The 22,937-nt window shown below is 50.0% G+C and overlaps 1 protein-coding gene and 2 long non-coding RNA genes across 4 annotated transcripts; 1 reads left to right on the plus strand and 2 right to left on the minus strand.

Moving 5' to 3' along the window:
* Positions 1-290: 290 nt before the first annotated feature.
* LOC123388063 (tubulin beta-2B chain) lies at positions 291-3,497 on the minus strand. Of its 2 annotated transcripts, none has more exons than XM_045067034.1 (4): positions 3,306-3,497; positions 2,368-2,476; positions 1,965-2,090; positions 291-1,608 (listed from the first exon to the last, which is right to left on the minus strand). In XM_045067034.1, the coding sequence occupies exons 1-4, from the start codon at positions 3,360-3,362 to the stop codon at positions 548-550; spliced, it is 1,353 nt and encodes a 450-aa protein (XP_044922969.1). In that variant the 5' UTR covers positions 3,363-3,497; the 3' UTR covers positions 291-547. The 2 variants fall into 2 exon arrangements, with proteins under 2 accessions (XP_044922969.1, XP_044922970.1); XM_045067035.1 differs by having other exon boundaries at positions 1,965-2,075; positions 3,306-3,495.
* A 71-nt stretch (positions 3,498-3,568) lies between these two features.
* Positions 3,569-4,830, plus strand: LOC123388065. The gene is made up of 2 exons (XR_006602609.1): positions 3,569-3,674; positions 4,627-4,830. It is a non-coding gene; the product is annotated as an uncharacterized LOC123388065 (long non-coding RNA).
* Positions 4,831-15,899: 11,069 nt separating this feature from the next.
* LOC106005903 lies at positions 15,900-22,919 on the minus strand. The gene is made up of 4 exons (XR_001179616.2): positions 22,736-22,919; positions 20,713-20,830; positions 18,100-18,284; positions 15,900-16,609 (listed from the first exon to the last, which is right to left on the minus strand). It is a non-coding gene; the product is annotated as an uncharacterized LOC106005903 (long non-coding RNA).
* Between the last annotated feature and the right edge of the window lie 18 nt (positions 22,920-22,937).

Genomic DNA, 22,937 nt, shown 5'->3' on the forward strand with positions numbered 1-22,937 from the left:
AGAAGGATTTCTAAACAAATTATACTTAGTCTGCTTTCAAGGAGGCGTCCTTTCGACTAATAAAATATTTAAGGGTATTTACAGATTTGCACGGATGTCACATCTTATATTGGGTATGACTGTGGTTGGTTTGGTTTTCCCAGAGCGACAGAGTAAATTCATTTGAACTTTTACCTATCCCTCCCCTTTTCTAGAGGAAGAATTTAATATGATGTATTCTGAAAGTTAACAGGCAAAACCATAACAAAGAAGCCAAAAAGGAGAAGAAGGAGACAGAAGAGAGGACACCGTTAGGACACAAACGTTTATGTGATTTTAGCCATTACAACAGTAGTTCAGAAATATCTCAAATGTTACATTGATGTCATCAATATTACAAAAAGAAAAAAAAAATGACAGGCAACAGTGAAGAGCACCAGAGAACCAGCGCACACACCTAGAGAAGACCATGCTTCTTTCCTTCAACTGCCAAGAGATTTTCACCACTAAGCCCCCCTCCCCCGTGCTTTCCTTCTGGACTTTCCCTAACCTGCTTTCCTTTGTGACTTTAGGCCTCGTCCTCGCCCTCCTCCTCCTCGAACTCCCCCTGTTCATCGGCCGTGGCGTCCTGGTACTGCTGGTACTCGGACACCAGGTCGTTCATGTTGCTCTCGGCCTCGGTGAACTCCATCTCATCCATGCCCTCGCCCGTGTACCAGTGCAGGAAGGCCTTGCGCCGGAACATGGCCGTGAACTGCTCCGAGATGCGCTTGAACAGCTCCTGGATGGCCGTGCTGTTGCCGATGAAGGTGGCCGACATCTTGAGGCCGCGCGGCGGGATGTCGCACACGGCCGTCTTCACGTTGTTGGGGATCCACTCGACGAAGTAGCTGCTGTTCTTGTTCTGCACGTTGAGCATCTGCTCGTCCACCTCCTTCATGGACATGCGGCCGCGGAAGATGGCGGCCACGGTCAGGTAGCGGCCGTGGCGCGGGTCGCAGGCGGCCATCATGTTCTTGGAGTCGAACATCTGCTGCGTGAGCTCGGGCACCGTGAGCGCGCGGTACTGCTGGCTGCCCCGGCTGGTCAGGGGGGCGAAGCCGGGCATGAAGAAGTGCAGGCGCGGGAAGGGCACCATGTTCACGGCCAGCTTGCGCAGGTCGGCGTTCAGCTGGCCCGGGAAGCGCAGGCAGGTGGTGACGCCGCTCATGGTGGCCGACACCAGGTGGTTGAGGTCTCCGTACGTGGGGGTGGTCAGTTTCAGGGTGCGGAAGCAGATGTCATACAGGGCCTCGTTGTCGATGCAGTAGGTCTCATCCGTGTTCTCCACCAGCTGGTGCACGGACAGGGTGGCGTTGTAGGGCTCGACCACCGTGTCGGACACCTTGGGCGAGGGCATTACGCTGAAGGTGTTCATGATGCGGTCTGGGTACTCCTCCCGGATCTTGCTGATGAGCAGCGTGCCCATCCCGGACCCCGTGCCGCCCCCCAGCGAGTGGGTCAGCTGGAAGCCCTGCAGACAGTCACAGCTCTCTGACTCCTTCCTCACCACGTCCAGGACCGAGTCCACCAGTTCGGCTCCCTCTGTGTAGTGACCCTTTGCCCAGTTGTTTCCTGCACCACTCTGGCCTGCCAGAGGGAGAGACTTAGTAAGTCACTGATGACTGGATTAAATTCTTTTTTACCTTAAACCCCTTAATATAGATCAATGACTCAGTGTTCAGATAAGATTATCTCACATTACCACCAAAATGGTCAGACATTAAAATATTTGGTTAGAGATGTAATTATAAACAAGGGAGGCCAGAAATACCTGGCAATTAAAGGTTGAAAGGTAAATTTATTTTAGATTATATTAAGACTGAATGGGCCCACAAGGGGATGTTCTTCATACAGTACTCTCCCTCAGGCGGCCATACACCTCCACCCTGAGCTGTACTGTGTCAGATGAGCCTCCCATGCCATCAGCCATGTCAGTCACTCACCAAACACGAAGTTGTCTGGCCTGAAGATCTGGCCGAATGGCCCAGACCTGACGGAGTCCATGGTGCCCGGCTCCAGGTCCACCAGGATGGCCCGGGGTACATACTTGTTACCTGGAGGGAACAGAGCTAGACTTAAATGTGCAAGCAGAGAGTTCTAAAGAGAAAGCCTTTTTTCCCTTTTCGCAGGCACTACTGTTGTCCCCAAACAAAGAAGGACACAGAACCTATCACATTCTCAAAGGCCTTGGTTGTGAAAGCCTCCCTGAAATGCTCCAGAGAAACAGTGGGAATCCTAAATCCGCTGGTCCACCCTCCCCTGGGGCCACACTCCTGGAGTAAGTCCTGGGGAAAGGAGAGTAAAAAATTGAAATGGGGGGGGGGGGCGTGCTGGAAAGGCAATTACCAGTGGCTTCATTGTAGTACACATTGATTCTCTCCAGCTGCAAATCACTGTCTCCATGGTAACTGCCAGTGGGGTCGATTCCATGCTCATCACTGATGACCTCCCAAAACTAAGACACAGAAAAAGTTTGCATTTAGCCATGCCCAGCCCTCAAAGGGTCTCACAATAAAAAGCCCCCGACTCAGTTCCCAAAACCCCAGCTTTCAGGCAGCGTGACCGGGCTCAGCCCTAAGGCTTGTATTGTGCAGGGTCAGAAAGTTGAAATTGGGCGTTTCCCTGGCGAACAGCTGCCGGCGGCAGGAGGCGGGGGTCCCTTCGGGTGGCGGTGGGCGGGGAGGGTTAGAGCCGCAAGCCGAGGGCTCGCAAGCCGAGGAGTTTCGCGTTCAGAGTCGCAGCTGCGGGCGGCGGCGGGAGGCGGGCGCGCAGGGACTCCAGGCGGCGCAGAGGGGGTGGGCTGGGGAGCAGGGAAAGGAGGGAACGGAAGGAGGGTGGTTTGAGATTCAAAGCACGTCCAGAGACCTCAAGACAATCGCTCTTCTCCCCTCCCCCACAGCTCGACTGCGGGTCTAGCGGATAAAACCATTTCTACCCGCGTCCGGGCCCCTCCTGTAAACCCGCGCGCAAAACCTCGCGGACACACCCGCGCCTTCTGCAGGCGAGCTTGCCTGGCCAAGGGAGGAGTAGGGGATAAGCGGGCGCTGAGGAGTGGCCGGGATTCCAAATGAGTTACAGCAAAAATGAAAGCGAGGTTCCTCCCCCCAACCCCCACCAAGTCGCCTCCGAGCCCACGCCCCACACGGCCGCACAAAGCTGCCGGGAAGGTCTGTGCCTGGGGAGCCCCGGGCCGGCTCAGGTCGAGGCTCTCGCGGAGGAACTCCGAGGGCCTTCAGGCCGGCGCACCCCACCCCTCTGGACCCCTCCCCTCCCGGCGCGCCCACCTTGGCGCCTATCTGGTTGCCGCACTGGCCCGCCTGGATGTGCACGATCTCACGCATGGTGCTTGCTAGCTTCTTCGGGCTCTTGTCGGCGTCTGGTCAGTCTGTCCCGTCCTCTCTTTAACACCCACTGTGGGGTCACCGGCAACGCGCTCGGGAACCTACTGGCTGAGAGCGCTGGCCCAGAGGACTCAGCCTTTTATGCTAGGAGGGTGGGGCGGCCCGCGTAGGCCGCGCCCCCAGCCGGAGCCCCCCAGTCCTCTTCGCGCTAGAGCTCTTCAGGCCCGGCTGACGTAATGCTCTGAGCCCCAAGGACCATCCTGGGGGCTGGACATTGGGCCCGCAGCCAATCAGCACAGACTTGCGGACCGGGTGAGGAGTGGGGGTTTGGGGTAGTAGGGTGGAGGCGTGGGCATTGTCTAGGACTTGGGGCAGGGGGAGGTGAAAGAGGTGGGAACTGAGAATTGGGGGTAGGTGAAGGAACTGAGGGTGGGAGGGTGGCGAAGCGAGGGCGACCCCTGTGGCAGGCCGGTGAGGGGTGGGGAGAGCTGGCACTGGATGGGGTGAGCAGGGACTGGAGCAGGTGGAGAGGCCCTCAGGTGCGCCGTGCTCCCGGTGCTGGCAGGTGGAAGGGTAGAGGGTGGCGTACGTTGCACTGCCAGCGCTGACTGAGACGCCTCCTAGGCCAATGGCCGGAAATCCCTAAGCTACCTCTTTCCCCGGCCCTAGAAGCCAAAGACTGTCCAGCCGCCGAACGCTGGTCACACAGAGCCTTGGACGAGCCCAGGAGAAAATTGTGTGTGATCAGGCTGTGGGGTCTGAAGAGCCGTGACCCTGGACCCCCAAATCCCAGGAGCCCCGGGGGACCTTCGTCCTGCCCCCAGCATCCGCCTGCTCTCCGTTTTGTCTCTGTCAAGGGCTTGCTCCCTCTCACTGCGGTTGCTGCATCCAGGGGTAGGGCAACCTCCGCATCCCCTCCAGCCCCATCCGACTCTGTCCAAGAGTCCCCAGCTTCCTGGCTGGTACCAAAGACCCCGCCACCTCTCGGGCTGGCTTTTGTTTCTTGGGAGTGGATGGGGTGGGTGTGGCTGTCCGCTCAAGGGTACAGTCCAGCGGTCAGAACGAGGGTGGGGTCCGGGGGGCGGGGCTGCGGCAGAACAAAGGGCTCACAAATGTATGGGATAACTCCCACAGCCGAGTTTTTAAAAATCACACCCCCGTCGCTCTCCCTCTCTGGGTTTCGTTCATCTATTGTCCCGTAGGGAAATGGGTTCCGCGGGTGATCATCGCCCACTACACCGCTAACACTCTTATCGTTCATCAGGTGCCGGACCCTGAGGCGGCCACGAGGTCCCCAACCTTCGTGCTGTTGGTGGGGATGAGGGACACGCCTAAAAACTGCGGCACAGCGAGGAAGCAGCCACCCGAGACCCTGACGCGCACAGAGCGCGTGCGCAGTCTCCGAGCACTGACACTTTCAAATCCGCAGTTTCCAGGTGGTCGAAGGAGATGATTGATCTCTTTGTTACTTTTCGTGTGTATGTATGTGGGGGCTGGGGAGAGGGTGCTCGTGCTCATCCTGCTTGCGTTCAAGGGTAGGAGAGGAAAGGGTAGCTGAAATGTCCGCTACTGACCTGGAACCTGGCCCCTGCAATTCTATGGGTGAAGCGCCCCTCCCCCTCTGAACTCGGGACGGGTCGTCGGCGAGGTGACGTGACCCCTTTTCATCCTCTGGCGAAAGGGCCGAATGACTCGGGTTCCCGTGGCGGAGAGGAGACTGCAGCTGTTGAGTGAGACCCTCCCACAACTATCAGCAAGCTGTCACCGCCTTTCTCTCCCGCTGGGAGGTGGAAGGGGGGCTTTCAACTCAATTCCAGTGCACAAAGAGAAACCGGGAGAACAAAAGCCCAGCCTCCCCAAACACCCATGGCGCCCAGACTGAACCTTCGGGACAGAATTCCCCAGACGCCGCTTCCCTTCTTGGGGTTAGGATGGGTTGGGCGAGAGGCAGAGGAGCAGAAGAGCCTCCCACATGCCCCATTTAAGGGTTCCAAGGACCTAGAACCCCGAGTTTCTAACTCAGCTCCTACAGACGCAGAAGCGTCGAGGGTGAACGATTCCCAAGGTCCCACGACAAGTTAAAAACAGGGTTCAGGCTGGAATCCCGGCTTGCAGGCGGCCTAGCCCTCGGGGGTGGTGACCATTTTCAGGCCAAAAGAGCTGTGGCTGGTGTCCGCACCTGGACCTGGGGGTGGCAGCTCCCGTGGGAGCGAGCCGCGCGGGAAGGCCCCTAGCTGGGGCTGCACGCGCGCTCTGTGTAAACGTGCGCCCAGCAGTGAGCACCTGGCGGCCAGCGCCAAGGGGCAACCCCGGTACGAGGCGCTCCAGGGGCTCTGCTCCAGGCCGGGAAATTTGAGCCGGTCGCCAGCCTCCCTCACCTAACGGTTTATTTGCTCAGCTTCGGTTTCAGAGCCAGATTGCCGCGGAGTGTCGGGTGAAAACGCGAGTCGAGATTATGTGGATAAAAGGCCATTTCCTCTCGGGTTTATTTTAGGGGAGAAGATTTGGGATAGGGGGAGGCTGCAACTCACTCTTCGGAAAGCCCGGATGCCCTCCCTTTCATACTTCTGCGGGTACAATCACCCACCCCAGCCTCTGCGGAGCCGGCGCTTCTGTTAAGGGCTTTACGCCTCTGCATGCCCCCCTCCCCTTCCCAATTTGGAATTACGCTGCCGCACATTTTTATTTTCGCAAGAAGCTGATTTTGTGTCTGTAGGCTGAGCGTTGATGACAGCCAAATCTTTCCCCCGCTCTTTCCGTTTATCCGCTGCTAATCCTTATCAGCTTTATTCCGTACAGCTCCCGAGGAGAGGCTAGTAAGGAGCCTCCACAGCATAAATAGATTCGGTCTCTGTGAGGTCCTCCAGTCTTTCTTTTTGTGAATTATACACAATTCTTCTCTACCTAGATCATTGTATATCAGACGTGAAAGGTGTCAGGACAATATATTTCACCATCACTTACAGGCTATTCGCTTTAATCATGTACCAGTATTTCTAAAATTTCCTTCCGCAGACAGTTGTAGAAGTAAGGCAGCATAAAATAAAATCCAACATTTATTTTATGCCTAACAGATTGGGTGGCTGAGGTTGAGTGAGATATCCCTGAGGCTAATAAAGCTCTCACAATATTCAGAATATATTCAATGGCAAATCCTCAAGTGATTTTACATTTCTCTATGATTACACACAGACTCACTGTTTTAATTAATTGAAGTCAGATAGAGAACATTGTACTGCTGATTTGGTAGTGAATTTTTAAAAGCATTGTTTTCTTTTCTTTTCTTTCTTTCTTTCTTTCTTTCTTTTTTTTTTTTTAAGATTTCATGTATTTATTTGATAGAGAGATCACAAGTAGGCAGAGAGGCAGTCAGCAGGGGTTGGGGGGGGGGGAGCCGGCTCCCTGTTGAGCAGAGAGCCCCATGCGGGGCTCGATCCCAGGATCCTGAGATCATGACCAAAGGCAGAGGCTCAACCCACCGAGCCACCCAGGCACCCCTAAAAGCATTGTTTTCTTAAAGCACGTTTTGTTTGTTTGTTTTTGTTTTTAACACGATGAAATGACAAGACATGTAGCTTTCTGGTTTCCTTGCTGCCTGCCTGCATTCAGGCAGCCCAAAGCCGGGGTAGCCAGACAGCCTCCAACGCGGCGAGCTGCACGCGGTTTCCTAGGCAACCGTCACTTGGCCAATGAATGAAGAGGAATTGAAAGAGATTGCAAATCCATCATTATTTCCCTTTTTCGCCCTTCTCAATACTCTCCAGCTAGAAATATTGGAAAGCTACCAGTCCGAACATCGATGTAAAGAAGTCGAATGCCCAGAGGAAGGGGTCGCAGCCCCATAGCGTGACTGAGGCGAGGAGGTGGTGCACGGGCTCCCTGGGTCCCACTGAGACCTCAGCTTTCTCAGCTTTGTCACTGTCTCTGTTCCTATGCCACTGTCCTCCCTCTTTTCTCTCCCAGGCCTTCCCCTTCCCCGATGAGGAGCCGGCAGCTCCCGGGAGAGCTGCCCTGGTGCTCTTTAGTCCGGGGGTTGCCGGGCTGGGAGTCTCAGAGCCCCTGCCCTTCCGAGTTCCTGGGGCTCCCGGGGAACCAGCCGGCCCAGGTAACAAAAGACTAGAATGAGCAGGGAAAATTCTGAGTCCGTGAGTGCGGTGCGGTGCGGAGACATTCACTTTTGTTTCTCGGTAAGGCTGGCTGTGTTCCCGATGTCCGAGTTGGAATTTGGGTTAAAATGGCCTCAGTCCCAGAGGAGAGCGCTGAGTTTTCATCAAAGAGATTTGCCTTCTTTGTCATACAAATGGACGGAGGGAGTAGAGCCCGAGCTTCGAGGCACCGCCTCCCTTTTATAAGCAGCCTCTCCTCCCCCACAGTATCTGTGCGATCCTTGGGCGGGGGGAGGGCAAGCCGGAGAATGCTCGCTCTGTGAATCCTAGGTAAATGGCATCTCACCACCCAGAGCCGGACTGTGCAGAAAACAGAAACAGAGAAGTAGAAAGTCGCCTTAAATGGGAACATTACAGAATGCTAAGATTGACAGGATGCCTCTTGCAAGGTGTAGCTGGTGAAGTCCACAAATTTATAAAGGATCCCTTATGAAATGAACTGAGCGCACTCGCGCAAATAGGTTTCCGGAGCCATTTTCAGAGTCAGCGGCAGAGGCTGTGGACTAACGGGCTCGCAAGTCTGCCTCCCCACCTTCGGGGCTGTTCAACCAGCAGCTGCTTCTCAGCACGGTCTAGGCAGCTCCCCCTTAGTCTTGTACTTCTACCCCGAGACCTTTGCTTGCCATTTAAATAAAATTAAAACTGTGTATTGAGGGACATCTGGGTGACTCAATTGGTGAAGCCTTTGATTCTTGATCTCAGCTCAGGTCTTGGTCTCAGGGTCATGAGTTCAATCCCAGTGTTTGGCTCCATGTGAGGCATGGAACCTACTTAAAAAAAAAAAAAAAAAAAAGAACAAAACAAAAACCCCTCTGTATTCTGATAGACAGATATACAGGTCCCTGTGGTAATACCCTTTGTCTCTTGGACTGAGATGCCTGGTGGTTATTAACTACATCTTCACTGAGAAAGGAAGCAGGTCAGCTTCTGAACAGGAACTTTTTTAAGGGCTTTACATGCCGAGCCCATGTTTCAGTGCCACCACATATCCGTGGTGTATTTTCAAAAATAAATGCATTAAGGGAATCTCTGGGAAAACTCACTGCCTCTTTCAAAATAACCTGGTAGAAAGGAAACTTACTAAGAGATACTATTTATCGCATATACCCAAAAGACTTGAAAGCAGAATTTCAAAGAGATATTTGAATACCCATGTTCACAGCGACATTATCTACAACAGCAAAAGGGTGGAAGAAGTTAAGTGCTCATTGACAGACGAAATAAAATGTGGCATACGCATACAAAGGATTATCACTCAGCTTTTAAAAAAAAGGAAATCCCTATACAACATGGATGAATGAACGTTGAAGCCATGAGGCTAAGGAGATAAACCAGCTCTCAGAAGACAAATGTTATATGATTTCGTGTATATGAAGTCTGTAGAATAGTCAGATTCATAGAGTGAGAAAGAATGGTGGGGGTGGGGGATGGTGGTTGCCAGGAGCTGAGGGGAGGGGATAATGGGGAGTTCATGTTTAATGGAGACAGTTCCAGTTTTACAAGATGAAAAGAGTTCCGGAGATAGATGGTGGTGATGGCTGCACAGCATTTAGAGAGTGTACTTACTACCACGGAATTCATACTTAATAATGGCCAAGATGATATGTTTCGTGTTTTGCGCATTTCACCAGAGTTGAAAATAAACAACAACACAGGATTAGTTTCTTAGCATCTCTTAAATATTAAGTGATATTTTTGTCTACATGCTAATATAGTGCTCTAAGTTTCTCAGTGAAAGGTAGATAATGTTAGATAGATAGATAGATAGATATTCCTAAAACCAAGGACAATGTCATCATTTATCACTCCTTCTTTTGCGGGTGAACTGGGGAGTCCTGGGCCCTGGAGCCTGGAGCCAGCCAGACTGGAAGGAGTCACCGAAGGTTCTTGGTCTTGACACAAGAATGAATTCAAGGACGCAGTACAGTGGATGACTAACAGAAGCAGCAAAGTTCCTTAAAGCAAAAGGTACACTAGCCGAGCTCCAGCTGAAGAGAGAGTTGCTGGCCCTGGGGGTTGGTTTCCTAACTTTTATTGATAGTTGTTAACCAGGGGGCGGAATATTCATTACTTGGGGCAGGAAGCAGGGAGGGTTTCATAGCTTTTTCTTCCTAATTTTGTCAGGGGTTGCCTGTCACCATGGGCAGTGGCTGGCCATGACTGTGTTGCTGACTCCTTCCCCCACCCCACCCTGTGAGAGCCTGTATAACCGCCTACCTAACCGTTCACTGGGCCAGTTTACAACTGGAAGTGGTGTCAGAGACAACCAGACTAGTAACTGGACCATGGGATTTCTTTCCTCTACATCTCCACTGACTCCCTATAGCTCACACTGTCTGGTCCAAACTCTTAAGGTAGAATTCAGGTCCTCTGAATCTGGCTGTGATCCATCTTTCCAGGGAAACCGGCCACTCCTCCACCTAAACACAATACGTTCCAGGAGATTTGGACTTGCCCATTGCTCTTTCTTCTAGTCCATGTTCTCTGAGCCATGTTCTAGGCCTGTTCTCTGAGAGTCTCATAAACCTGGAATGGACCTCTCCTCTTCTTCCTCTGGTGACATTTCATTCATTCTTCATGACGCAGCTCAGGTATCTGTGATCTATCTATCCCCCCAGTTGCCAGGAACAATGATCTGCCTCTGCTACGCACACCCAGAAGTTTCTCCCTACGATAGGCGCTGCATTTATTACATGAAAGCAGTGGTCACCAAGATTTCCAGTAGAAAAAGAAAAGTTGAGCATACATTCCCAATATATGTGTATTTATTTACCATAAACTTTTATGTGTATTGCCATAAGCCAGTATTTCAAGATGTATATACTTGGTATGAGATACTTCATTAATGATACCAGGTGATAATATTTCAAATACACTTTTCTAGAATTTTACATATTATTTTGGTCAACATCTTGCCACACTTGAGTTCCTCCCTGGCAGTGTGCCTGACTAAGAGCTTATAGGACCTCCCTTCCCAAGGACTGATGCGCGACACGTGACCAGAAGATAGAAGCATCCTGTGAGGACAGCAGTGTCGTCTGGAACACTAACTATTTGAAGAGTAACTTATTTTTCTAGGAAATAGGTATAAAAAGGAGTTTTCATTGTTTCTCTTCACACTACGAAAGATGATCTTGCCAGTCCCACTCTGACCTTCAGATTAGATTAGAGAATTTTCTATAGATGCCTCAGATTCCCACTGCTTTGTGACTCCTTGATGTTGGGGACCACACCATGTCTTGTATTTCCCATATTGCCTGGAACTAAGTATAGGCAAAAAAAATAGTCCTTGAGTAAACAAAATACCTCAAAGAGACCGCCACCAGAAAAAACCTGGCTCCCCCCCCCCACACTTAAGATTCTATTTATTTATTTGTCAGAGAGAGAGAAGTAAAAAGAGAGCACAAGCAAGGGGAGTGACAGGCAGAGGGAGAAGCAGAATCCTTACTGAGCAAGGAGCCCGATGCAAGACTTGATCCCAGGACCCTGGGATCATGACCTGAGCTGTAGGCAGATGCTTAACTGACTGAACCATCCAGGCATTCTAACCCGGTTATTTCTAACTTGAAGCAAGAGCAGGTTGTGCTGCAGGTAAGTAGTGAGAAACTGTTCTGCTTCTTCATCATTACCTCCCAGCCTAGCCAGGTCAAGTCCCATCCTTCTCAGACTCTGCTGTTCCAGCTGGAGGGTGGATACCATAGGTTCCAAAAACTGGGGCCTTCTCTGGAATGATCTTTTGGTTCCCTCCACGCAGCTGCCCAGTTCTTCTCTTGCATTTGCACCCTCTCTTACCTGCATTGGTAATGCCTGACTGACACTGCTGGGGAAGATTGCCTACTAGGGCAGAAGGGAAGGAAAGAAGAAACTCAGTTCTTAGAAATCAGCATTGATTGATCGATCGTGTCTTCTTTCTCAGCATATAAATCAGGGCACTTAATCCGAGAGCTATCTTCTTGATCAGGTTTGGAGATGAAAGAACAAAGTGTGTTTCCCCCTCCCAAAAAGAGAAGGAGAAACAAAAGTGCAAATCCCATCTTTCATGCATGTAGGGGAAAGATGAAATAGTCAACTTCCTAGACCTCACCATTAAAGAAAGAATCCTTTGGGCTACCCAGAAAAAAGATCAAGTCATTCCTAAAGGTGGAAAAAATGCAGTTGTCCCAGACTTATCCAAACAATATTCAATACTAAAAGATAAGAGAAGAATTCTTATAAAATTTTCAAAGACAGTATGTCTCAATATTTGTATATTCAGTAATACTGCCTTTCAGTTTTAAAGGTAACAAATTTTTTTGAACATAGAAGAACTAAGGAACTATAATATCTGTGAGTCATTGTGTGGGAAAAGAAAGGGATCCCAGAGAATGTAGACATAGATCTTAGAAGGGTTGGCTTTTTGGTAGTTCTCTCAAAGAGAGAGTGAATGGCGCCTCTGAATATAGACTAGAAAGAAATACGGCAATCCTTGAGAAGGGGGAAGTTCTGCTTCTTTCACTGAAGGATGTTGGAAATGTTATTCCAAGATGCTGGTGGTGACCCTGGCCGAGGGCCTGAGGCTTCCAGACCTTTGAGTCTCCTGCAGACTGGAATTATTATTGCCTCACAAGGAATTGGTTGCTAGCCAGTTTATTATGGAAGCTCTTTTCTGCCGCAAGGAGCAGAAGATATCAAGAGATGGAACAGCAGACTGCACAGACGGTCAAAAAGACCATGTGACAAAATGAATCCCTAACAAACCGTAAGATTTCAGATAAATGATCAAAGCAAAGAAGCCACCTTTGGAAGAGCTCAGAAGGCAAAATTACAGTCTGTCTGAGGTGGGTGGCTGTAGTGACATGGTCAGAGGGCTTGAAGAAAGGAATCACATTGCAGCAGAATATCTGCTTCTTTGAGAACTAAAGACAGATGCCATATTAAAAAAAAAAAAAAAACAGGACAAGCTACTGGGAAGTCAAAACTCTACAGAAAGATCACATTTTTGTTAAGGAATTTTATAAAACGTTCAGAGGCAAAAATATGCTGCAATGAAGCTAAACCAGCAAAGGAAAGAGGATGTCTAAACTCCACCAGGCTTAAGAAGAAAATGACTAAATTTTTAAAAAGATTTTATTTATTTATTTGACAGAGAGGTCACAAGTAGGCAGAAAGGCAGGCAGAGAGAGAGGAGGAAGCAGGCTCCCTGCAGAGCAGAGAGCCCGATGAGGGGCTTGATCCCAGGACCCTAGGTTCATGACCTGAGCTGAAGGCAGAGGCTTAACCCACTGAGCCACCCTGCTGCCCCAAAAGTGACTAAATTAAAAAAAAAATATGGAACAGTTATTGTGGAAAGATGACTGGAATAAGGAACACTCTGGGCTCATCGGACTAACAGTATTGTATGAGAACTCTTAGAAAGACTTGCTCACAGAGGGAAGGAAATTAAAACTTTAAATCATTACACTGTGTGGTTGAAACAGTGGCAGGTCAGAGGAGTGGGATTTTTTGTTGTTGTTGTTTTTCGTTTTTTTAATCAGAGAAGAAGAAAGATGAAGGGCTCATAGAAAAATCTTTGCTAAGTCCTTTGTTGCCAACAGGAGCTGACCAGTGAGGGGTCATTTAGGCATACCACGTGGCCACAGTTTTGTTGGAAACCAAAGCATGGCAGAGGAAAAGGCTGATCCTTAATGGCCTCTACCTAGAGAAATCCGTGGTTCTGAAAAAGCAGCTGATTCATAACTGGTATAAATAGGAAAAAAAAAAAGAAAGTGACCAGCTGCAGAAGAACTGAAAACATATAAGCAAGGGAATGAAGACACGGTGCATGAATTATGGCCAACAGAGAGCCCTGATAAACCCCCAGACTATTCGCACGGTGAGAAAGCATGTGACAGCTGGCACACTGCCCTTGCTGGAGTGGAAGGGGAAATATGCCGGCCTGGGATGGAAATTCATGCAGCTAAACCAGGACGGCCCGGGAGAAATCCTCTTCACCGTGCTTCTCTTCTGCACCCACTGACTTGAGGCACACACAAGCTCTACCCCGTGCCCACATGGGTCATGTAGCCAGAGCTCTGAATTTCTCTTCTCTTATGCAAGACATATGCCCCCAGGTGATCTGTGGATGGTCGTGGGGGATCATATTAGGTTTTTAGAATGAAACTTCCTAGGATAGGGGCTCCAGGAACCTTCTTCGATAAAGCCAAGAAACCTCTTCCCTTTTACAGTGATGAGTTTCAAAGGTAATGTTGGTGTCAGAGCTCCTGGATTGTCAATGGAAAGATGCCCATGGAGTCGACTGGGACACCTGCTCCCTGCACGTGGTTTCTGGGCCTCTGTGCCCTCTTCCACGCCTCATTTCTGTGGGGCTTTTCCTTGAAACTTTCAGAATATTGCACCCTCAAAGCAGGCTTTCTCATGGACTTAAGGACACGACTTCCTGCCCTAAAGAGGGTCTGCCTCTGAGAATTGAGGCCCTCACATGCTCTTCTCACCGGAGAAGACCGTTCCACCTGTGGCCCATCCCAGACCAGGGACAAATTGTCTCCACCTCTTGCAAGATTCAGAACTGTCTTCAGGTTCCAGATCTGACCCTCTTCTCTGTTCGGAGGCTGTTTGGAGGACAACTCACAGGCCTCTCTCAGACCTTCACCACGACAACGAATGGACTGTGGGAAACATCCCCTAGGCTTTGACCCATTTCCATTGTATTGTTTTTGCTGAATTTTCTATTTGCTTAGGCTGCCCTAAATAAATCATGCATTTTGGGCCACAAATAAAGAAGACTCTGAAGATAGAGCTAAGACCCAACCATTTTGTTTTGGTCCCTATAATGTGAGTAACTAGCAAATTAGTGTAAACATTATGAAAATGAAATACCTTTAATAAATACTTTTAAAGTTCAGAAATGTCAAGCTACTGGAAAATGGAGGAAGAAAACCTTACCGTAATTTGAAGTGTGGTGAGGAGGTCACTCCTCGACGACGGTCCTCCCTCAGGAAGTAGGTGGTCTGGGATGCCACCACCCATGACCCATTCCTTTGTACCCATCGTTGCCTTTATTCTAGAAATGGTTTGAAATCATATGTGCTCCTGACAGTGGTAACATGCTGTGCGAACTTAAAGGTGCGTGGACGTCTATGACCCGGTTTTCCTCAGGATCAGAAAAACCCAGGGAGTGTGGGTTAGGCCACAGTGGGAGGTAAGGTAGGGAAAACTTGGTTCTCGGTGTAGGACTAAGGGTGATATACTGGTGCTTTCCCTAGGTGGGCAGAGGAAAAAGGCCTGGTAGGCTTTCCAAGGAAAATGGGATGGCACTGGCCTCCCCTCCAGGTGAACCAGGAAGCCCATTGTAAGACCCTGAGGGCCTTGGAAAGCACAGTTGGCCCTTGAACCCGACAGCATGGGTTTAAACTGTGGGGGGTCCACTTACATGTGGATTTTCCCCCAATAAATACAGTGCAGTACTGTCAATAGATTTTCTCTTTCTAAGAATTTTAATAACGTTTTCTCTCTCTAGCTTACTTTATTGTAAAAATCCAGCACATAATGCATGAGACAAACAAAATATTTGTTCATCGATTGTTTATGATATTGCTAAGACTTCCAGGTCATTAAGTTTTTGGGGAATCCCTAACCCCTGTGTTGTTCGAGGGCATTGTCTTCCGGCCGGACACACCCAGTCCATCTTTCAAACAATGTTACAGGCCGTCAACTTCATCCAACAGTTATTTTCTGTGTGCCAAGCTGTGTTCTGCCCACCAGAAGGACAGCAGTGCGTGAATCAGCCGTCAATCCTCGCCCTCCTGGGACTAGCACTGCGCTTAGCTTTGCCCACTTTCTTCCTTATTTCCCTTCTTGTTCGTTAGTGTTTTTCATCCCATTTTGGTTCTTTTCCGTGCCCTCTTCTTTGGTTTGCTAAGTAACGTGGGTGGTGAGAGGGAGTAATTAAAGGTTACGAAGGACATAGGTGGCATTGTAATAACACCGTGTGTGGGACAACTGATTACACGGGTGCAGTTGGGATTATCCAATCTCCCTGCTGCTTTTGGTAAGGACAGGGTTCCAGCCTTTAATACAGCTTCCATTCCTCCCCCACCCAGACTGCTCTGCTTCCTGACCCCCCTCTTTTCTCTGTCTGAATGACCTTAAATTACCTGATAGAGGAAAATGAAGTGACTGATTCTGGGATTTCATTGAAAACAAACACAGAAACAAAACTTCAGCCTAAAAAATGGTGTCTTTAGTTATTATAGAATCATCACCACTATTTTTTTTTAAGATTTTGTTTATTTGACAGACAGAGATCACAAGCAGGCAGAGAGACAGGCAGAGAGAGAGGAGAGAGGAGGAAGCAGGCTCCCTGCTGAGCAGAGAGCCCGATGCGGGGCTCCATCCCAGGACCCTGGGATCATGACCTGAGCTGAAGGCAGAGACTTTAACCCACTGAGCCACCCAGGTGCCCCAGAATCATCACCACTATTAAGGTGACCTCTAAATTTCTGAGAAAATCGTGTTGGAAAACCCAGGCTAAACAGCACCCCCCACCCCCACTCCAAAATATTACTCCTTTATCGACTAGCTGAAGCCAGGACAGAGTAAAGTTTCAATGGTAAATGAATTCCGCCTGCTGGGCTCTTGCTCAGGTCAGATCACATAGAAAGACAAACATGTATCTACTTTCCTAGACATACTTATTCATTGTCAGCTGAGCCCACAGAAGCTTTGGAAGGTAGGTCCTCTTATCTCGCAACTATTTTCATAATGACCAATTAACGTGGAACACAAGAGGCAGCTTAATCACCAGGAAGGAGAAATGCCCATTCAAATTTGCTTCCCCAGCTTTTCACCCACCAGCTGGGAGACTTTGAACAAGCCAGCCCACCTGTCTCCCCAGTGCATCTTTCATCTGTAGACGGGAATAATAAGAATAATAACGTGCTTCCTTGAGATGCGATAACATCACCATGGGCTTTGAACTCTTCTCGCCTTGGCACCCAGGGTTCCAGTTGTGTCATTACAATCACAGGGGTGACACGTCTCAGCCCATGGGGCCGTGCGCTGGAATTTAACTTTGTTGAGTGTCTCTTCTTTCATACCCGTGGCCTGCACAAAGGCAACAGAGATTGGATTGAAAATTGTTCATTTGGTCTCACTGAGCTTTGCTTTTTTTCCTCTTTGCCCCACGATCGTCAGTCTCTGGTTCCTGAGTGAGTGCGATATTAGAGAGAGGCTAGGTGCACGGTTTCACCAAACTTGCAGTTTCATTGCACGCATGCGTGTGTGTTCACATGCGGACTGCACATGGTGAGCCTCCGTTCTGCTTGACCTTCAGGCCCGTCCTCTGTGGTGGAGATGCTTCCCTAATCTTACGTATATGAAATGTTTGCATTGTCTTTCCTTTTAATAAACTGTTGCCTGAAGCTGTATTGCCATAGGTAAATGTACAATTGAATACCATTGTCCTGGCCATGTCTCTACACATTACACATAATCCAACCCAAACCTTTGTTCATCAGTGACTTAATGTACTTTTTTCAGGTCTCTCCAACTACTATGCTTTTTTTTTCCATTTAGTATGTACACTTTCCCCCTATAATTCCAGTATCCAGCACTGGTTTATGATACTTTCAGTCTCCTCTTCTGGTCAAACCCCAAGTCCTTCCTCCATCCATAAAGAGTGATTTCTTGCCCTAAGAGAAATGGATTGTTTGGGTGTGCAAGCTTGCCCTGAGTTTGACTCCAGGATGAAATCAGGCCAGGCCATGCATGCTCCCTCCACATCACTCACTAAGCTCTCTGTCTCTCTCTGCATGGGACTCAGGAACAATTTAGAGTTTTCCATCCCTGGAGTGACACCGGTGGCAAGATCCCTGATGGGAGAGGTGTGCTATTCTCCTGTGAAGTCCCAGACCAACTGGGGAGTATGAAAGCCTGCTTGGAAAGGCTGAGGCTTCAGAATATAGAATGTTCACTGGCAGAACACTTCTAGAAAAGGCATGCATGGAAAGTTTAGATCTGTAAACAAACGCTTAGAGCTCTTTGTCACTCTGCATACCCAGAAAGTGTCCATGTTCCCACAATCAAGGTGTGCATACCGACTTTGCAAGCCCTCTTTGCTACATTCTAGCCACCCAGAGAGAGAGAAAGAGAGAGAGAGAGAGAAGTAAATCTCCCTAGGTCTCAAATGCAAATTCCTAAAAGGGATTTTATTGGCCCCAGTCTCCAGCCTGGAGGCTCAGAGCCTCCTGGGTGAACTCAGCGAGGAGCCCACTGAGATAACCATGAATTGCAGGGGAGGGGTGGGCTTTTCTGTAAAAGCATGCATTGGGGTGCCGTGGAATGGGTGATGGTGACCACACGGGGGTTTGTATTTGTAGCCGTGAGTAGACAGTACACCCTTACCATACAAGCCAGATTATGGGTCCCTTAGCTTATGCCTTTACCCATTACTAGAGTTTGAAGTCTAGCAAGACTTTTGGAAGGCCATACAGTGAGCCCTGTACTCTGCTCTGAGCTTTTAGTGATGAAATTTTGAAAGATACAAAAGGAGCCAGAGAAGAAGGTGTTTCCTCTGCTCTGGGGTTGTCTCCCACCTGCTGCAAGAATTTCCAGGGTGTGCATTGGAGCAGGATAGATCAGTGAGAGGGGAAGGTTCGGGCAGCTTGCCCAGGCTTCAGCCCGGATGGACTTTGACCCACAAGTGGCGTGGCATCCGTCCCGGAAGCTAAGGACCTCTTTCCTCATGAGCTAGCCGGCAGGTGCATCTGGTGTGCGTGCTCTGCAGAGAAAATTCATTGCCGTTGACATTCTTGCTGGACGACTAGAAATTGGGCCCATTTGGAAACCTGGAGGGAAGGGGCAGGCTGGGTGGGATACAGGAGAAGCCACAGGACCAAGGAGTCTATGACTATATTACATTCTCATTAACCTGGAGGGAAGCCTTACACCTACTTCCAAGGGGAGCTTGGATTGCACAAAGGGAGCAGAAGAGCAGAGAGGGAAAAGCACCGGTCTGGAATCAAACAGCGAAAAACATCTGGGCCACAGACCTGTGAAAGGCAACCTGCGTTTCAATGCTGTTGGAGGAAATATGGCACAAGGGTGTTGAGCAGCGTAAGTGGGAAAGGCTCAGACTGGTTTCTCCTCTCAGACCAGCGGCTGTGAGCCTGTGAACAAGTTACTTCCCGTTTGGCCCTTGGCCTCCTCAGCCTCCTGATGAGACAATAAGATATCCTCGAGGCACTGCTTGGGGCCAGAGCTGGGCTGGGGCTGCCCTCCCCATGCCAGTCCTCACAAGCTCTTCCTACCATCCTGAGAAGCTGTTTTGGGGACGGGGGCTTGGGGCCATGGCTTCCAGAGTGCAGTGTTGAGAAAGTGGGCCCTTGACCCCATGGGGCTCTTGGACATAAAGTTGATTAGTTGACTCAGAAGCTAGGAGAACTGTAAAATAGGGTCATGTTAGAGTCAACAGTCATTTGTGACTTGTTCTGGGTTCTTGGAGGAGGACCTGTTATCCTTTGGGCAACAAAGTTCACAGAAGCCCCCCACGGTGGTGGGGCTTGGTTATATTCCTTCACAAAATGACTGCTTTTTCAAGCCAAGGTCATCTTTCTTTTTTCTTTTTAATTACAGTAAACACACATAATACACATTTACCATCTTAATCATTTTTAAGGGTATAGCTTAGTGGCATTAAGTACCTTCACTCAGTGCTGTGCAACCATCATCACCACCACCCATCTTTGGAGTCTTCTCAGGTTGCAAAATTAATCTCTGTCCCCACGAAACACTGCCTCCTCCTTCCCTGGCCCTTGCCCCTGGCAGCACCCCCAACGCAATCCACTTCCCGAATCTGAGAATTGGACTACATTAGGAACTCCTTATACGTTGGAGCCATTCAGAATTACTTTCATAACTGGCTTATTTCACTGAATAGGACGCCTCAAGAATCTTCCATGTTGTAGCACATGTCCTAATTCCCTTCCTTTTTAAGATGCGGTCGCCATCGTATCGACTCGGGGCATCTTGCTAAATGTGGCTCCGTCCTTTTCTTCCATATTGTTGCCCTTTCTTGGCCAATCACCCCTCTCCCTCTTTGTGTAATGGCTTCCTGAGTGGTTCTGTGGGGCGGGGTTGGGGGGGGCTCCTTGTTCTCATGCTGTCCGCACCTTCTGATCACCTTGCCATTCCTCCATCTGGCTTCCTCCCCCTCTCATGCCCGTGCCCTCCCTGCTCTGCTCTCCCTCCCTCCCTGCCTCGTCCCTCTGATCCTCCTCATCCTCCCCTCTTCCAGGAAGCTCTCCTATCGGCCCCACCTGCCCTTCCGGAGCCTCCGTGAAGTCCCTCTGTTTATATTCAGCCCATGCTTGCGGTGCTGCTTTGGAGTTTCCGCTGGTCCTTTTCTTTCACTAAAAAGAACTTTGTCTTCACTTTTTGATCCTTGGTGCCTGGCACCCAGTAGGAACTCAAACATGTTTGAAGGATGACCACAGGCACGAGTAGATGAAAAGCTGCTTGGGGACTCACCAGAAGAAGGCTGACCTTCTGTGCCAACCAGGGGCCACCGTTATGATCCATGGGCTTGCTGGCTGCGTTTTATGGACTGAGACTGGCCATAAGGAAGACGCTTCGGGGGAGAAAGACTAAAGTTTGGGGTGAATACTGAAGGGGCCTGAATCCATTAGATATGGTCTTAGGCAAAGACAATTCATAGAACAGCTGCCTTCAAAGGCCTCCTGCTCTCTGATTCAGTATACAAATATAAGTAAAGAGGTGTGAATAGATTTTTCTTTTTTTTTTTTTTTAAGATTTTACCTATTTATTTGACAGACAGAGATCACAAGTAGGCAGGCAGGCAGAGAAAGAGGAAGCGAAGCAGGCTCCCTGCTGAGCACAGAGCCCGATGCAGGGCTCCATCTCAGGACCCTGGGATCATGACCTGAGCCGAAGGCAGAGGCTTTAACCCACTGAGCCACCCAAGCACCCCAGGTGTGAATAGATTCTTAAGCTATTGAAGGCTGGATTCAAACAAACCTCCAGACCATAGGTGTTCTGCTTGATGCATGTCCTCACGGACACCACCAGCCTTCCAGAAGGCCCTCAAGGTTCTCCCTCCCACCCCTGCCCCCAGATGTAACTGCTGCCCTGACCTCCAGCACCCGGGCTTAGTTTCATCATGTTGGGCCTTTGGAGAAACAGACTCTGACCGTAAGTGTCCTTCTGTGCCTCGCTTCCTTCTGCGAGCTTCGTTCATTCCGTTGCACGTTCACACACACCTCCCACGCGTTCTCAGCTCCTCTGGGGGCCGCGACAGCTCCGTGGTGCCTGTGGAGGGTGAACTGAGTTGCGTCTGTGTGAGTGTGTCCCCCCTCCCCCCCACAACCCCTTGTGGTTGCCTGTGTGAAGCTGCGGGGTGTGGACAGCTCACAGGAGGTGTGGTCCCCGCTTTCAAGGCCATCTTTGTGTCTCTGCAGCCCTCAGCACAGGGCCCGGAGCACAGATGGCTTCAGTAAATGTTTGCTGAGTGCACCCGATGAATGGACAGTTTGTCACTGGATCTTTTCATTTATCCCTTGGCTTAGTCCCTGACTCCCCTTGAAATACGGCCGCATTCGTGGACTGCATCTTTATTTATCAGGTCGTTGTGCTTGTTTTCTGACCAAGAAGAAGAAACAAGTGCAGAAATGGGCCCTTCAGGGCAGCCATATTCTCTGCAAAGGAGATCTCCTTTGTGCCAAGAATAGAACCATCTATGGACTGGGTGGACGTTTCGAGTCCATCAGGACTCAAAGGGCCGTGTGTGGGGGAATCAGAAGGGCCGGGTGACCGGGCAGGCAGACAGGCCGTGACTCACACAATGTCCCGGCACCAATGCAGGGGAAGGCTTTCCACGTTCTCGGAAAAAAAACCCACAGTGAGCTGAACAGCCAGCCCACCTGCCCCTCCCATCTGCAGTGCCTCCTCAGAAAGATCTCTGCTTCAGCATCACATGATCTGCTTCTGCAGGAGGGAGGGGGAACCAGGGTGCAGGAGGGGAGAGGGAGAGGGAGAGAGATGGAGAGAAACAGTCTTTTGTTCTGCCATCCTCCATGATTGCTTATCTCTGGCAACAGGCTCTGAAGTCAGGCCAAGGATTTTAATAAAGCATCCGAAGAGTCACCCAGCAGACAGCAGGGCCTTTCACTCCGCACTGATTTGGACGAGGGATATAAATTCTGTGTTCCCTGTGATAGCAGAGCTGTCTCTGTTTGCTGGTTTCCTGGTGAGTCTTATTGTGTCTTATTAACCCTACATGTGTCTCAGAGCCTGAAGTAACCTCCCCACACAGTCACACATATGGACGAGCACATATTTCCCCGCTCCCATAAGGGTACACGCTGTCCCTGAAAAGAACCCCTCCCTGTGCGTGAGCTTGCTCATCTAAAACGCATCGAGTCACAAGATAATATCATCTGGAAGCCTACACTTAATTGAAATATTAAAAGGCTGGGTTGTTTGGGGGGAATTCCGGCATATTGGATAAGACAGCTAGAGCAAAAGGACAGAATACAAGTACCACTGGGGTCATGACGTGGCCCAAGGGTCACTGCATCTTCAGGGCTTGTCATGGATGAACAGCCCTTGGAGGCTGACCTGGGGAGGCGCCTTGTCTGGAAACCTATGCATTCCCTTCAGTCCGGGCTTCCCGGCCTGGCACTCCATACCGCACAGCCCCAACTTTCTTCCTCAGCTTCCTCAGATCTGGCTGGGGAGGGAGGATCTCCAGGTGGGTTCAGGATCCAAGACCCCACTCCACCCCAGGCCCCGTGTACCTCTGAGGATTTCCTCTATTCCTCAAGCATTCATTTCCTTGGGAATCATGATACCCACTTCCTTGGACTTTTGTGAGGGTCCTCTGAGACAGGAGAAGTCTTCAAATGTGTGCCATCATTTTTAACCCTTTGAGCTACTCCACTTCCCAGGACACGTGCTGCCCATGGCTCTGCCCAAAACTGTCTCCCCCTGAGCCCCAGCGCACCCTCTTTCTCTTCTCCCATCCTGGCTGGTATCCCCCATCCCCTCGTTCAGGTTCTGATGATCTGCCCAGCCTGACCCAGCCTTCCTGAAGCTCCTGACCCGTGAGTACTTGGTGCCTCCCTGGCCGGTCTGTGTCCAACCCACCACTGTTAATTACCGCCTCCTCTCTGCAACAATCTGTCTGTGCCCCAGAGATCAAGGTGAAATACATACTCATTGCTCAGAGCTCGGTGTACCGTCAAGACTGTGGAAAGAAGCAGAGGTCAGTGAGGTGAAGGTGAACTGCCACACCGGGGACCGCCCAGCTACTTCTTGTTGGAAGGGCCTTTCCTGCCTTGCTCTCCTAAAGCCTGTGTGTTTCCTTCCCCAAAACAAGCGAGTATGCACGTAGGCTGCTCCCTTGGCCTTGCCTGAT

Source organism: Mustela putorius, unplaced genomic scaffold (genome assembly GCF_011764305.1).
Source record: "Mustela putorius furo isolate JIRA1106 unplaced genomic scaffold, ASM1176430v1.1 tig00003870_pilon_pilon_pilon, whole genome shotgun sequence".
In the NCBI taxonomy this organism is placed as follows: domain Eukaryota; kingdom Metazoa; phylum Chordata; class Mammalia; order Carnivora; family Mustelidae; genus Mustela; species Mustela putorius.

Excerpts from the sequence above, each read along its gene's own strand:
- LOC123388063 (XM_045067034.1), bottom strand. The coding sequence starts at position 3,362 with ATGCGTGAGATCGTGCACATCCAGGCGGGCCAGTGCGGCAACCAGATA. Across the intron at positions 2,477-3,305 it reads GCAACCAGATAGGCGCCAAG|TTTTGGGAGGTCATCAGTGA; the intron begins GTGGGCGCGCCG and ends TCTGTGTCTTAG. Across the intron at positions 1,609-1,964 it reads GCCAGACAACTTCGTGTTTG|GCCAGAGTGGTGCAGGAAAC; the intron begins GTGAGTGACTGA and ends TCCCTCTGGCAG.